The sequence below is a fragment of the Pipistrellus kuhlii genome, unplaced genomic scaffold, assembly GCF_014108245.1.
Source record: "Pipistrellus kuhlii isolate mPipKuh1 unplaced genomic scaffold, mPipKuh1.p scaffold_m20_p_11, whole genome shotgun sequence".
NCBI classification, from domain to species: Eukaryota; Metazoa; Chordata; class Mammalia; order Chiroptera; family Vespertilionidae; genus Pipistrellus; species Pipistrellus kuhlii.
The window spans coordinates 30,964,533-30,980,267 of NW_023425416.1; the positions used below are offsets into that span (position 1 = coordinate 30,964,533).

The following is a 15,735-nucleotide window of genomic DNA, read 5'->3' on the forward strand; positions in this document are numbered from 1 at the left end:
TCCCGGCGGAATTCTATTGCCATGGCACCGCCGCCGCCACTTCCGCTACGGACCCGGAAGTATCTCCCCGACGCCGGAAGTCCCGTGGCCTTGCTTCCGCAGGGGCTTCCCCCAACCCGACGCGGCGGAGACTCGCTTCCGGCCCCGGGTGGGCGCCGATTGGAACCCCGGTGCGCTGCGGAGCGGTGTCCCGGGAGCACCGCTCTCCAGAAAGCCGGCGCCGGAAGCGCGTACGGTGGCCGCGGCGCCGGCGGAGCGCCTGTTCGGGCGCGAGGCCCGTGCGGGGCCATGAACGGGACCGCGAACCCGCTGCTGGACCGCGAGGAGCACTGCCTGCGGCTCGGGGAGAGCTTCGAAAAGCGACCGCGAGCCTCCTTCCACACCATTCGCTGTAAGTCGGCGCTCCCCACGGCTCCCTCCGGCCTCCCCGGCCGCCTCTTGCCATCCTTGGCCTCCAAAGTGCGGGGAACCCCCTACCTACGTCAGCTCCCTCCTCTCTTACCCCTGAACCCTCTCCCTTCTCCCTCCCGCTCCTCACCAGCTAACCCTTCCCAAACCAAACCCTTCGTCACTCCTAACCATTCTTCTGTCTCGTGGCCCCAAACGCTTCTTCCGAAGTGCATTGACCCCTCTCTCCTTTCATCTCTCCAGCCAGCCCTTCCTTTGTGCCAAATCTCTCCCCCTCTTTACTCCCGAAAGGCTCTGACCCTACATCAAACTCCAGTTCTTCCTCTAATCCACCCCCTTTCTGATTACCCCCCACCCCCACCCCGAGTTCTCCACGTTTAAAGGGTTCTTCTGTTTGCTCATGAGCCTCCCACCCCCTGCTGTTTCATTCTCTTTTTCCCCCTTTTCCTCGGGCTTTCTCCCCTCGCCCGTCTTTGCTCTGGGCACCCTGAGACACTGCGCTCCATTCCCTCTTGCAGCCAAATAATGCGCATCCTCCCTGCGCCCTTTCAGAGTCTTCCTCCTCCAGCTATCCGCACCTCCTTTGACATGGATGTCTTTTGAGGGCACTCATGCTTTCCTGACTTTAACTCAGGACCAAGTCCCTTGTAGGTGAAGAATAACATTCGAATGTGTGAGCCTGGATCAAGTTAAACCTTGGTCTATGCTTGGAAGCAGAAGACAGCAGGCCTAGAGAATGTCGAAATAATAGTCATTATGCTGGACCATCCTTTCCCTCCTCCCTTTGAGGAGCGAGGGCACTCCCACTCTTTCTTTCCCATGTCCTGGGTAAAGATTGGGCTTTTAAGTAATTGGCTGACTGAGCGTCCCTCTGTGATTCACTAGCTCCTCAGTTTCCTGTCTCGTAATGCTAATGCTAGTTAAGACTTGTTTTTGTCTAAGGATCTAATTGATGTGACTCAACACATGGGGAAAAGGGTGTGTCAGGTAATGAGGCTCTATCTTTGTGTGGTCACTTGCAGGCCATTGCTGTGCTCACTGCTGACAGCAGAGCAGCTTTCTCAGAGGGAGGATATTGGGAACGTGATAAGACCATCATCTCTTGAGCAGTGTACTAAGTTGTTTTAGGAGGGTGAAGGGCAATGTGAAATGTAAAAGAGACACGTCTCACAGGCACCTGGCCTGCAGTTTGAGGCAGGCGTGTGTTAAAATGGAGTAAGATGCTTAACCTGATTCGGCTCAGTGGATAGAGCTTCAGCCTGCGGACTGAAAGGTCCTGAGTTCGATTCCCGTCAAGGACATTGTACCTTGGTTGCGGGCACTTCCTCAGTGGGGTGTGTGCAGCAGGCAGCTGATCCATGTTTCTCTTTCATCGATGTTTCTAACTCTCTATCCCTCTCTCTTCCTCTGTAAAAAATCAATAAAATATATATATTTAAAAATAAATGAAGTGGAGTAAGATTTCTTTTTGTTGTACTGCAGTTGCAACTCAGAAGTAGGGGCAGGATTAACCTTTAGAGATCAAGTTCAGCTGTAGACTCTGAACATCTGCAGGAGTATCTTATGTTAAAGCTTTGGAACTTGCCTTTGCAAATGATAATTTTGACAGTTCCTATGCAAAATGAAATCAGCTTATATGATGCAGCTTAGGGTTTTATAGTCACAGAATCTTAATATGTTGTTGCTTTTGATCCTCACAATAACCTAACAAAGCACTTTATAATGATAATAAGCATTCATTTTCATCTGTCACTGGGGAGAAGGGATTATCTGTGCTTAATTATTTTTTTTTTAATATATTTTATTGATTTTTCACAGAGAGGAAGGGAGAGAGATAGAGAGCTAGAAACGTGGATGAGAGAGAAACATCCACCAGCTGCCTCTTGCACACCCCCCACTGGGGATGTGCCCGCAACCCAGGTACATGCCCTTGACCGGAATCGAACCTGGGACCCTTCAGTCCGCAGACCGACGCTCTACCACTGAGCCAAACCGGTTTTGGCTATCTGTGCTTAATTAAATGGTACATAAATTCTAGCTTTCCCCCCCCCCCCCCCCCCCCCCCCCTTGAGAATAATCCAGTTGGCGTGGAAGGAAAAGTATGCAGAGGAATAGATGAAATAAGATTGTCCGGAGTTGGTAATTACTGAGGCTGAGTAATGATGGTACACAGAGGTTTATTACACCATTCTCTTTGTTTTTGTATATTAGAAGTTTTTCACAAAGGAATAGTGTTGTTGTTTTTTTAATATTCTAAACTCTTTGTATTTTCCATTTATCTGAATAATTCTTAAATGAGAATGCCTAGAAAACCCTTAGTATAAGTAACCTGATGGATCAATGCTTTCCCCCCCCCTTTCCCTTTAGATGATTTTAAGCCAGCATCTATAGATACCTCCTGTGAAGGAGAGCTTCAGGTTGGCAAAGGAGATGAAGTCACAATTACACTGCCACATATCCCTGTAAGTGTTTTACATTGTTGTTGTTTTCAATAAATTCTCCTGTTTTACATTATTGTAATTTGAATTACCTATGTTTGAAAATGTCAGCATAAGGAAAAAAGAAATTCGGGATATGGGTTTGAGTAGAATGCATCCACCCCGGGTGCTTCATTAGAAATGATTTTTTTGTCATTTACCCAGGCTCCCTTTTACTGTGGAGTAGACAAAGACCCTACCTGGATATCTAGCCCCTCTTTTAGTCAGGCATAGCTTTTTCCCAAGCAGCTCCACAGAAAGGCCATAGGTTCCATGTTAATGTACAGCAACACCAGTTTAGGAGTGTGGAGCTGCCAAGCCATGACTCAAGGTGGGCAGGAGCAGGACTTAAATCTTTCATGTAATACTAGAGGCCAGGTGCACAAAGTTTGTGCACTCAGTGTGTGTGTGGGGGAGGTCCCCTCAGCCTGGCGTGTGCCCGCTCACAGTCCCAGAGCCCTTGGGGGCTGCCCCCTAAGCTGGGAGTCAGACATCCTTAGCACTGCTGCAGAGGTGGGAGAGGCTCCTGCCACTGCTGCTGCTCTCACCAGCCCAAGCTGTGAGCCCGGCTTCTGGCTGAGCAGCGTTCCCCCTGAGGGAGCACACTGATCACCAGCTCCCGAGTCGAGCATCTGCCCTTTGGTGGTCAGTGTGAATCATAGTGACTGGTCGTTCCGTCATCGGGCCAAAACCAGCTCTTCAGCATCCCCTGAGGGGTCCCGGATTGTGAGAGGACACAGGCCTTGTTAAAGTGGTAAAAATAAGAGAGACAAGATCTCAGGGAATGCCAGCTGCCTTCTGCTCTGGAGTGTGCATAGCACATGGCTGAGTGGTGCTGGTGAGGCTGAGGAGCTAGATGATTTAAAGATTTAATTACTTGACCTCAGAGCAATGGGGTAGTGATCAAAGGGCCTCGGCAGGTGAGTGGCAGGATGTACTTACTCTGAGCTAACCAGAAAAATGGGCTGCCCTTTGAGATGCTCTGTTGGTTACTTGGCATGACGGGGAAGCCATGAACTCTCCAATTATGAGGCAGGACTAGAGATCTTTCACTAGCTCTTCTCAGTGTAATACAAGTAATGGTTAATTTTTCCCCCATCATTTCACACTTTACTATTATTTGTAACATTTCCCAAATCCCTAGAACAGTGTACATACAGTAATTTAAAACATTTATATTACCTTTCTTTATTACTTAGAACCAGTTACAGACATAAGTTCTTGCTATATTATTTCCCTTTTATTTTTACCTGGGAAACCAGGAGTTCTTTTTGAGTCTCTGATAAAAGATTTGATGAGGTAGAGTCACCTGTAAATTTATTTTTTATATTTATACTGGTGTGTTTAGTTTTGATCATATACATTTTGTGCCATATAGGGATCCACACCACCAATGACTGTGTTCAAGGGGAACAAACGGCCTTATCAGAAAGACTGTGTGCTTATTATTAATCATGACACTGGTGAATATGTGCTGGAAAAACTCAGTAGCAGCATTCAGGTCAAGAAAACAAGGTATGTGACAGAGTGATGTGAGTTTGCATTTGTGTTATCTATTTGGTTATTTATAAGATTGTGAGTATCTGGGCATTCAGTCTCCTGTTGATAATCTCAATAACTCCACCTATGCCTTCTCAGACAAATCCATAAAATATCTTTTCCTCAAATGTAGTAGAAAGAAATAATGCTTTTAAAATCTGCAAGGTGAAAGCCATTGAGTAAAGAGGTGTATTTTATAAGTTAGTTGATTTTATTAATCTCATAATTTTTGAAACAGTACCACTTAAGGGATAAAACTTAAATTTATATACTTATAATTATGAAAGGATAATTGAATAATATATACTCTTTAGTAGTGTGAAAACAATCATTTTCTTAACTTGTTTCACAAATAATAAAGAGTAGCTGCCATTTATTAAGGAGTGATTATATGCCAGGAACTATGCTAGTTGCTTTATGGCATTATCTTTTCTCCTCTGTAATCGATTCTTAGAAAGGTGTTATTATTATCCTTAAAAACCACATACACACAGACGAAGAGACCGAGGATACGTGAGATTGACTTACCCGAGGCTGGGGCTCTGTGCTGCAGAGCTGCTCAGTGTGTGTGTATTAATTGCCTCCGCGAACCAGATGCTGCTGTTACTCTAATGTAGTTGTGAGCATTTCTCTCGCTCTTCGGTGTCATCTGAGGACTAGCAGCATTTGTCACTTGGATACTCGCTGAAAGTGCAGAATTTCAGGACCTGATAAGTAAGAATCAACATTTCAGTGAGACCCCTAGATGGTTGTGTGCACACTAAAGTTTGAAAAGTGCTAGGCTAGTGCATTTACAAAAGACAATGTTAATGGACAGAATTTTCTCAGTTTGGGGTGGAATACTGCCAGCTTGTCTGCCAGCTAGAGCTGGTATGTGAGAAAATGAGTAAGCAGTACATAGATACTGGAAAAGTTTGCAAGTATTTCAAGAGCTAGTTTTATTTTATAACTCATACACTTATGATTATTACTTTATAGTGTTTACAAATCAAACAGTAATATTTTCTATTAAAACTAGGGGCCCAGTTTTAATAGAAACTGGGCCCCTAGTTTTTTGTGCACCTTGAAAGGAACTGTGGGCCACAAGGCTGCAGTGGGCACAGGAGTGGGTCTTGGCCCATCCTCCATGCCTCTGCCCCTCCCACTGTGGCCCCCGACCCCCTGTCTGCCAGCAGCCCTGCTCATGCTGCCATTGCTCCCAAGCGCTGATGGCGCAGAGCAATTGGGGCTGGTGCTGTCAGCAGGTGCAAGCAGCAGCTGCTGCCCTAATCACTCCTTCAGGAGCAGGGGGAGGTGGAGAAACCCTCAGGGGTGACTGGGGCCAGCAGGTGCCGCTCGAACCCACTTTCACAAGCAATCGGGGCTGGTGCAGGCAGTAGGTGCAAGCTCTAGGCTGGACCATGGCGTGTGAAAGCAAAGAATTTTCAGTAACCATCAGAGGCTCACCCCGATGACAGTGACCGGTACCCCACATTGGTCTGGAACCCCTGCTCGCCTGCTGCTGACGCCTGCCATGTTCTGCGCATGCCCCCTGGTGGTCAGCACATGTCATAATGACCATTTGTTTGGTTGTTCTGCTGTTTGGTCTATTTGCATATTAGGGTTTTATATATATATATATATATATATATATATATATATATATAGATGGGTCCTTGCCCTAGCTGGTTTGGCGTAGTGGATAGAGTGTCGGCCTGCAGACTGAAGAGTCCTGGGTTCAGTTCTGGTCAAGGGCAATATGTCCAGGTTGTGGCCTTGATTCCCAGTAGGGGGCGTGCAGGATGCAGCCTATCAATGATTCTCTCTCATCATTGATGTTTCTATCTTTCCCTCTCCCGTCCTCTCTGAAATCAATAAAAAAAATACATTAAAAAAATGGATTCTTACAATCACATTGTAATTTTATCTGCTTCTTGCTATAAAACGTGAATTCCTTGAGAGTAGTGGGTCTATTGTATTCATCTCTATCTCTGGTGCATAATGCAATACTAGAATACAATAGATGGGTTTTGAATGATTAGTTCATGTGATAAAATTATAAACAGCAATATTTTGCAGCAATCTAAAAGGCATGGAATTCTGTAGAGACTTCTAGGTGGTCAGCCACCTGACGAATTTGAGAACCACTGGCTTTGTCCCTTTGATTTAATGTCTGTATCTCATTTCAGGGCTGAGGGGAGCAGTAAAATCCAAGCCCGAATGGAACAGCAGCCCACTCGCCCCCCACAGCAATCACAGCCGCCACCGCCTCCACCACCTATGCCATTCAGAGCTCCAACAAAGCCTCCAGTTGGACCCAAAACTTCTCCCGTGAAAGATAACCCTTCACCTGAACCTCAGCTGGATGACATCAAAAGAGGTAGAAGGCATTTTTTGGAGGCACAGTAGCACCTTGGAGTAGTATGGTGATGTTTCTGTGGAGAGCACAGGCTGCCGTATTGACATGATGGCGTGGGCATTCTCTGCCATTATAGAGTTCACTATTCCAGAGCGATGAGGGTGGGGGCTTTCTCACCTCATTTGTCAGGGGGCGTCCAGGCAGAGAGACTTGAGTTGCGGCTGTCTTCACAGCATTCTGCGGAGAGGCCCAGGATTTAAACAAGAGGGCCTGTGGCACACCTTCAAGGCTTCAGAAGAAGAAAATTCCTAGGTGCTAGGGCTGAAAACCAGGTGTGCCAGCGTTAGTATACTATCTAGCCTAGAGGGACTTAACATTCCCATGACCAGTACTTTCTACTAGCATAAAGTTTATATACATAAAGTGTATATGAAAGTGCCATGAGGACCTTGGAAATGGACAGTGGCCTAAAAAGAGGGGTCTGGTGAGGCGCTCTCCATTACATACCTGAGAAAAAAGCTTGCTTACCTTGATTTCTCCTCTTCTTCTTTTTTTTTTTTTAAAATATATTTTATTGATTTTGTACAGAGAGGAAGGGAGAGAGATAGTTAGAAACATTGATGAGAGAGAGTCATTGATTAGCTGCCTCTTGCACACACCCTACTGGGGATGTGCCCGCAACCAAGGTACATGCCCTTGACCGGAATCGAACCTGAGACCCTTCAGTCCCCAAGCCAACGCTCTATCCATTGAGCCAAACCGGTTTTGGCACCTTGCTTTCTTTTTTTTTTCTTTTTTTTAAAATATATTTTATTGATTTTTTACAGAGAGGAGGAAAGAGGGATAGAGAGCTAGAAACGTTGATGAGAGAGAAACATCAACCAGCTGCCTCTTGCACAACCCCTACCGGGATGTGCCCGCAACCAATGTACATGCCCTTGACTGGAATCGAACCTGGGACCTTTCAGTCCTCAGACCAACGTTCTACCACTGAGCCAAACTGGTTTCGGCTCGGCACCTTGCTTTCTCTGCTATGCAATGGATCTCGTTAGTTGTTCAGACTGTTGGGAAGTTATGCGGGTAAGTGGCATATTTTAGGAAATGAAATTAAATAGATAACAGTAGTGAACAGGGAAAGATAGAGTTGTCCTTGGAGGTTTGCCTTTTCCACCTTATAGATCAGCTCTCTTTTAGCAAAACAAAATCAGTCTGTGCATGGTGCACAGTTAAGCCACTTGACTTTTTCCCCCTCATGAATATTGGAATGTCATTTATGGAAGTTTTCACTTTAGTTGAACAGGAATTGTTCCCAGTTATTCTTTAAGGAACCATAGCCATTTAAGGCCACATGGTATGTTTGGACAGGAAAATCTATTATATATCCTTAATGTATCCAGGGACATTGACATGTTGAGTAAAACATATTTTCCCTTCCCTGGTTTACATCTGTAAAAATGCAGTACCTGACAGGCAGGACTGCCAGTCAAATATGGAAAGAGGGCAGAGGAGGAATGTTCCAGCATGTGTCTTCAGTCGCTGTGGTTCCTCCTGCAAGCTTCCATTTATTCTGGGACATGAAAACTGGAAAGCACCCCAGATCTTGTCTGTTCTGGCCCTGCATTTTTCCGGAGTCTCTTGGAAAATTCATTGGCTTCCACTTGGGTCTCCCTGCTGGTTAGATCCAAAACAAGCACTCAGACCTTCCAATTCCTCGTTAAATATTTTTCAATCCCTTAGCATAAGGGGTGTACAGGAGGCTCTTATTTGGTGTTTAAATAATTCACAATTCTTTTCTTAGTAGATAAAGACAAAATACAACAGTCATCATCCTGAAGCAGTTTGCTTTTTGGTTATTTGGGGTGAATTTAATGTTTCCATTGTCTCTCTGAAGACAGGTTAGGTATTTTTGTTTAGATCATTTTGTACATTTTTAAGGAATTGAGAAGCAGGAGTTCGTTTAAGTTATTCCTCGTTGCTGTTGGTTTTGCCGGTTTACTATTTACAGAAGACTCAATGTGCTGCCTTGAGAGTGGTGGTTGTATTGACACGTGTGCCGTTTTATTCCAGAGCTGAGGGCTGAGGTGGACATTATTGAGCAGATGAGCAGCAGCAGTGGGAGCAGCTCCTCAGACTCTGAGAGCTCCTCGGGAAGCGATGATGACAGCTCCAGCAGCGGAGGCGAGGACAACGGCCCTACCTCTCCCCCCCAGCCTGCACACCAGCAGCCCTACAACAGCAGGCCTGCCCTTGTCAACGGAACCAGTCGGCCACAGGGGAGCAACCAGCTCATGAACACCCTCAGTAAGTGTGCTTCCCCTTTTCTGGCCAAGTAGGTGGTCTGTCAGGCCAGAGATGCAGCTTCTATTTTTCTTAGGTCAGAATCTATAATCCTGAAGATATGTAAGGTATAAGAAAGGATCCTGACAAAGATAATTTGGAACAGAAAGGAATAAATTATCAAAAAGTAAAAAAAAAAAAAAAAAAAATTAGCACTAAATAAAAAAATAGTAAGAAGGTAACATTGCTTTAAAATTTTGCAAATCTGCCCTAGACAATTTGGCTCAGTGGATAGAGCATCGGCCTGAGGACTGAAGGGTCCTGGTTTCGATTCTGGTCAAGGGCACAAGCCCAGGTGGTAGGCTCAATCCCCAGTAGGGGATGTGCAGGAGCTAGCCAATCAGTGATTCTCTCTCATCATTGATGTTTCTATCTCTCTCGCCCTCTATCTCCCTCTCTGAAATAAAAATATATTTAAAAAATTTTTGCAAATCTCTTTAATGTCTGGCTTAGTAGAAAGATGGCTGCACCCACACAGTTGTTATTAGTTGTGTAGAGTGAAGTATGTGAAAAAAAAATCTGACATTAGGTGTGTAGTTAAAAGAAGAAGGACCACAGAGTCCTCAGAACAAACTTGGAGGAGAAATGGTTTAGAGATTAGCAATCCAGAAACACAGAAGTTCACTTCTGTTGTAATCCAATCTGTATCAGCTGGGCACCTGTTATTCTCTTATTAGATGGAAATGTTGAGTGCTTATATAAATCTAAATTCTGCACACCAAACACAAATATGAGGCTTTACAACACTCATAAGTAAAGGTTTCAGGTTTAAAGTAACATGAATAACCTGGACAGAGGTGTACCAGAGGGGAATTGGATTAGCATGTTATAGCTATAAAAAGTGTCCCGCTGCCTTAGTGAGAAGCCTAATCTGGTATTAGCTTTTATAAAGCAACTTAATGTGAAAAATTCTATACAATGAGTCAGTTATTTAGAAATACAATATTTTCTTAGTATTAACACATTTTAAAGCTGTCTAGCCTACTCCTCCCCTGTTCTATCTCAGTAAGCAGAATTATTTTGCAGATAACATCTCTTCTAAATGAGTTAAATCGAATTGGCTTTGCTTTGCTATAGTGTGATAGCAAAGGCAGTCAACCAAAGAATTGTGGGAAAGTCACTTAAATTATGTACTTTTGGTTTGATTCTGTTTTCTTTTTATAGGAAATGACTTGCAGTTGAGTGAATCTGGGAGTGACAGTGATGACTAGAGCTGAATCTTTCTAAATCAACTTTTTGGTGCACAAATATACTGCAAGACCGGGCTACTTTTGCATGGAATCCATTGACAAGAGAAAAATGCTGTGGATCAGTGACTGTAATAGGAATTCGAGGCTCTAAAGCTCTCAGATATTCAAGACTTTAACTTAACGGTGATGGGTGACTTTCTTGTGTAATTATTTGAACAATCTCATGTTTCAAGGTTTAAGTAGATCTATAGAAGAACTAACAATTATATTTCTATTTGGTTAACATTGGCAATGAAAAACAGGCAAATGTGCCCTGGTCTAGGTTACTCAAAGGCCATATCTTCACCAGGCCAGTGATTCCATTTTAAACCCTGGCAGCCACCAGTTTGGCCAAGTGTTCTACACCAATGAAACGAGAAACAGTCTTTGAGGGATAGGAGAGAGGGGGAAACCTCAGACTGCCCTTAGAAATATGCTAAAACCACTTGAAACGGTGGAAACCAAGTGGTAAGGAAGTTTTGTGTGAAAGCCTGGCAAGCCTGTGAAGAAACAGACTTCAAGGTGGAGTCCTCAAGTGTCAGCCGGGCGGGACCCTGGAGTCCTGGCAGTTCAACCCCCCTCATTTACAAATAAGGAAAGGGAAGCACTCAGCCAGTTTAGCCTCCTGCCCCCAATCCAGGCTTTTCCCATTGTTCCCTCCCTTGAGTCTCGTTTGTTAGAATCAGAGCGTCCATACATGAGACTTACAGATGTACATAGGAACTTGTAGTGGGTTCCAAAAGACAAATGTGTTGTGTACTTCTAGCTCAGATTCAGATCCAGACAGTCCCTAAAGGCAGGAGGCTGGGTTAGCAGATTAAACCAGCAGCCACTAGACCAAAACATGACCAGTTAATTTGGGGCTTTTACTTCTGAGTAGACCCATATTAAGTGTTCCTCATTCAGTGGGTTGTAGTGGGGGAGGTAGGAGTAGAAGAGAGGTGTAGTGAGGGAACCTTTCTAATCAAATGAACCAGCAACAGGTTTTCAGAAACCAGAATCTCAATAGGAGTTCTGCAATATGAAATGAGCACACTCTTTCTGTTCATGCTTTTGTACCACTGTTTGTGCCTGATTGCCATACCGATTTGTAGTTTTTATATACAGGTAGAAGAAAGTCACAGGTTGCCTTCTGCAGTGTGCAGTTTTCAAGTGAATCTGTTGTTGCAGCAAACTGGTCACTAGTAAATGTTTCATATTGAGTGAATGTGTGATAAATTGTCCCATAATTAGTTTGTCCCATTTCTGTAATTTGAATGAATATGTCTGGAGAAATTTCCATCTTCTTTGGTTTAGCGGGTATCAGTAACAGTTAACATGATTTTCCTTCCTGGGATCCCTCCACTCAGATGGCCTCTTCTTCCCAAGTTAGTGGAGGGATGCAGTCTTGAACTAGAAGGGAATTAGATGATCCAAGGTGGTGGCCTTGGTTAGAGTTGAGCCTTATAGAGTCACCTGTTTTAACTGCATAGTAATCCCAGTGAGCTGGGGGTGTGGACCAGCAGTCACTGTCCAACAGCACGCTCATACCATTCTACCAAGTGTAGGTAATAGGTCCACACTGGTACCCTGTAGTGGGTTCTCAGCCCATGAGGAGGTGTCAGTGAATTTAATGGCACGTAGGAACTTATTTATAATGAATTGGTAATTGTTTTATATTTCCTTAGTAATGACAGCTCAGGGAGGGTGAAGGTCATGATTAGGAAAGATGAATTGTTACTGGATGTAGGAATGTTTCACTGCTCTTGATTTGCTCAGCTGGGGCAGGTTTCAGGAACTTGAACTGAAAATATTTAAGCCTCTTTTTCCCCCCTCCGCTTCCCAAAGTGTTCACATACATAGACAGACTGTGGTTTTGGCATGTCAGGTAAAGATGTTTGTTCTATAGGAAATACTTGCATGTGGCACTTGGGTTGGCGAGTTAAGCTCTCTGAGCTTCAGGCTCTCCTGTCACCCATCGTCCCTACAGGCATGGTCATCCTCTAGCCTAGCTCCAGTTTGGTTCTCTGCACAAAGCCCTCAGTAATTCCCTCCCCCGCCCTCCAGCTTCACCCACCACAGTAAAGAATCTTTTGTTTTTGGAAATCAAGAATTTGGCCTTACAGACTACTCATGATTACCTTCATGCCAGGCAAAATGGTCTTGTTCTTCCTCCCTCTGTGCCTTCTCAGTCTCTCCTCTTTCCCAAACCTGACTCCTGAGGAGCCATCTCCTACAGGTACCATTTTCATGGACCTTTCCTCGGTTCTTTTCAACCAGCTGGAGTGTTGTGTCCATACTGACTTCCTTGCTCAAGCTCTGGTTGGTGTGAACTCCTTACTTAAAGGCAAGGACCGTCATTCTCATCTCATCCTCTGGGATGTCCACAGGCATACACATTCAGATGCTTATAGCTGGTGGGGAGGAGGCAGAGAGAACCAAGTAGAGTAGAAAGGGTAGACATAGAGAAAACATTCCAGGCATCTGGAGAAAGCTGAAAAGTATCCATGCTGATTTTCATCATTTTGCAGTTTCTAACTGAATTGTTAAAATCACCTTTTTGTTCTATGTCTACCGTACTGTGGGTCATTAGGCAAGGTGTAAAGACTTAAGTCCGAATTATCGGAGGAGCCACAGTAAAGACGTGATTTGGAAAAAGTTAATACAGAGGAACTAGAGATTTGTAACGATGCCACTCATTAACCATTTTACTTCTGTAACAGGATCATTCTATGTGTGGTATTATATGTATGTGCTTCAGTAGTGGGAAAACTTGAAAATTCCAAAATCCTTACTTCCCTATTCAATAGGCTGGTTAAGTAGGATATGCGTGGGTGTGTGTATGTGTGATGTATTTATTACATTATTTTGAAAGAGTAATACTATATTATGTGGGTATATATTAAGTACAGCCAAATTGGATGTTTCCATTTGGCAAGGAAGGTAGGATTTCTGAAACTCAGGCCTTAACCAGTAGGTTGGAAGACAAGACCAATTGAAGCTTTATGAAATGTGTGTTTTTATTGCTCCTTTTATTTCTGTCTTGGGTTCATTGTCTCATTCTTTAATGTTTTTAAAATTTTGTGCTTAAAAGTTTATTTTGCTTAATTATGAAGTAGATGTGCATGTTTACATTTATGTAAGATATTTGCTGTGTAAAGTGTTGTTGTTTATTCTCTTAAAAGATCACTATATTTAAGTAAAAATGAAGGTCAGCAATACGCTTCTTGTGAGTTTTATTTTCATACCAGAAATTACGTATGCAAAATGTACGATTCTTTTAAGAATCCTTTGTGCCTAACCCTGATTATCTAAATTGATTCCTTAGTTTGGTGTTACGCTTATTAGGATGTACACCTCAGTTTTAAAAGGTAAGTTCAGAACTCAGGATGACTTCAGTAAGCCACATGGCATTTGAGGCCATTTCCCTTGGTTTAGGAAGGCAGGCTTAGTTTTGGGTCTGAGAACTATGCAAGGGTGCAACTGCAACTGAATCCCTAGGCAAATCCTAGTATCAGCTCACCCCACTCCTTCCCTGGAATTGACACTCGATAGCTGGAAGGGACCCTGCCTCCTGCTTCTGTTCCACATTTGTTACCAACAGTGCCCACATCTGTCTTGTGGTCTTAGCTTCCTTGATAGACTGCAACTCCTTGGTGGGCCATGACCATATATTTCTTTTTTAATTCTGAGGCTGCTAAATAAATTTAGATGAAATGTAATTACACGTCAAGAGATCTAGGCCAGGAATCCTTTGCTGCTTATTCTGCAAATGGCTCCCATTTCCTCAGGAGGAAATAGGAGTTAGACTTGAGCCAGGTCTCAGTGGGGAAGAGGGGGTATACATTCATCACATAAGAGTTTAATGCTCTTTTAACTGTTGTCACTATAATGACAAACCCCAAACTCAATGGCTTAAAATAATATGCATTTATTTTGCTCACGAGTCTGGATTGGAGATTTAAACTGGGTGGCTGGACAGTTTTGGTCTTGCTTGGGTGCCTCCTTGTGCCTGGCAGTTGACAGGTTCAGCTGATCTAGGCCTTGGCACAACTTGGGCTGGTTGGCTCCATGTGTCCTGTCCTCTAGCATCCTAGCCTGGGCATGTTGTCATGGCAAAGGTAGAGGTGCTAAAGTGAGAGGAAACAACTGCCACTGCCACAATTATTGACATGTCATTGACCAAAGCAAGTGACAGGGCCAAGTTCAGAATCAAGGGGTGGAGAAGCATACTCCGGCTGGAAGAGTTGCAGAGTACATGAAAAAGTATGGATACAGGGGTGTATGAACATTGGGACAATGAACCTATTACCTCCACATAGCCCATGTCTCTATCATGGTTGAGAACCCTGGGCCATATCATCACTAAGGAGGCCCTCTAGCTCTGGCTTTTCTCACCAGATAAAAGTCCCAATGGGCGGTAAGACATTTCTATTTATGGCGCCTGCAGGGGGCGCCAAACCCAAGTCAGAGGCTTCTCTAGGGTTGGCACTTCCTTGCATGTAGTTCTCTCCCCTTTCTACCCTAGAGCAATACTATGGTTAGCTATGGCTAAGTAACAAACAACCCTAAAACTTAGTGGCTTAAAACAACAACCATTTTATCTAATTCAATCTGTTGGTTAGTAATAAGGACAGAATTTGGCTGGGCAGTTCTCTGTGGCTTCAGTGAGGTCACTCAGTGGTATTCAGTTGGCAGATGGGCAGGACTGGAGAGTCCAGACTGGTTTTACTCACATGTCTGGCACTGGTGGGGATGGCTGGAAGCAGGCTCATTTAAGACCATCATCCGAAGGGGCTTGCACGGCTCTCTAGCTGGGCCGTCTCGGGATAGTTGACATGATGCTGCCTTCCCCTGAGTGTTCTGAGAAGCTGTACGGCCTTTTATGACCTAGCTTGGGGATTCACACAGCATCATCTCCACAGTATTCTATATGTCAGAACAGTCAAAAGCCCAACTAGATTCAAGAGGAAGGGACATAGAAACCCCCCCTCTCCCAATTTCCTTTAATGGAAGAATATTAAAAAGCCACCCACCCAAAGTCCTCACCTTTCCTCCCTGTGTTTTTGGCCTAGTCTGCAGGTGTTCTCAGATGAACCATATCCCTAGAGCAGTGGTTCTTAAAATGTGGTCCCTGGCCCATCAGCATCCTCTGGAGCCTTGTTAGAAATGTCAATTCTCGCTGTGACTGGTTTGGCTCAGTGGATAGAGCGTCGGCCTGCAGACTGAAAGGTCCCAGGTTCGATTCCGGTCAAGGGCATGTACCTTGGTTGCGGGCACATCCCCAGTAGGAGGTGTGCAGGAGGCAGCTGGTCGATGGTTCTATCTCATCAACATTTCTAACTCTATCCCTCTCACTTTCTCTCTGTAAATAATCAATAAAATATATTTTTAAAAAAAGAAAGAAAGAAATGTCAATTCTCAGGCC

At 44.3% G+C, this 15,735-nt stretch overlaps 1 protein-coding gene across 1 annotated transcript; it reads left to right on the forward strand.

Annotated features, from left to right (window-relative positions):
• Positions 1–21: 21 nt before the first annotated feature.
• Positions 22–13,528, forward strand: EAF1 (ELL associated factor 1). Its single transcript, XM_036431539.2, has 6 exons — positions 22–391; positions 2,776–2,870; positions 4,264–4,400; positions 6,593–6,783; positions 8,830–9,063; positions 10,264–13,528. Exons 1-6 carry the CDS (start codon positions 22–24, stop codon positions 10,308–10,310), a joined length of 1,074 nt encoding a protein of 357 aa, XP_036287432.1. The 3' UTR covers positions 10,311–13,528.
• Positions 13,529–15,735: the final 2,207 nt, after the last annotated feature.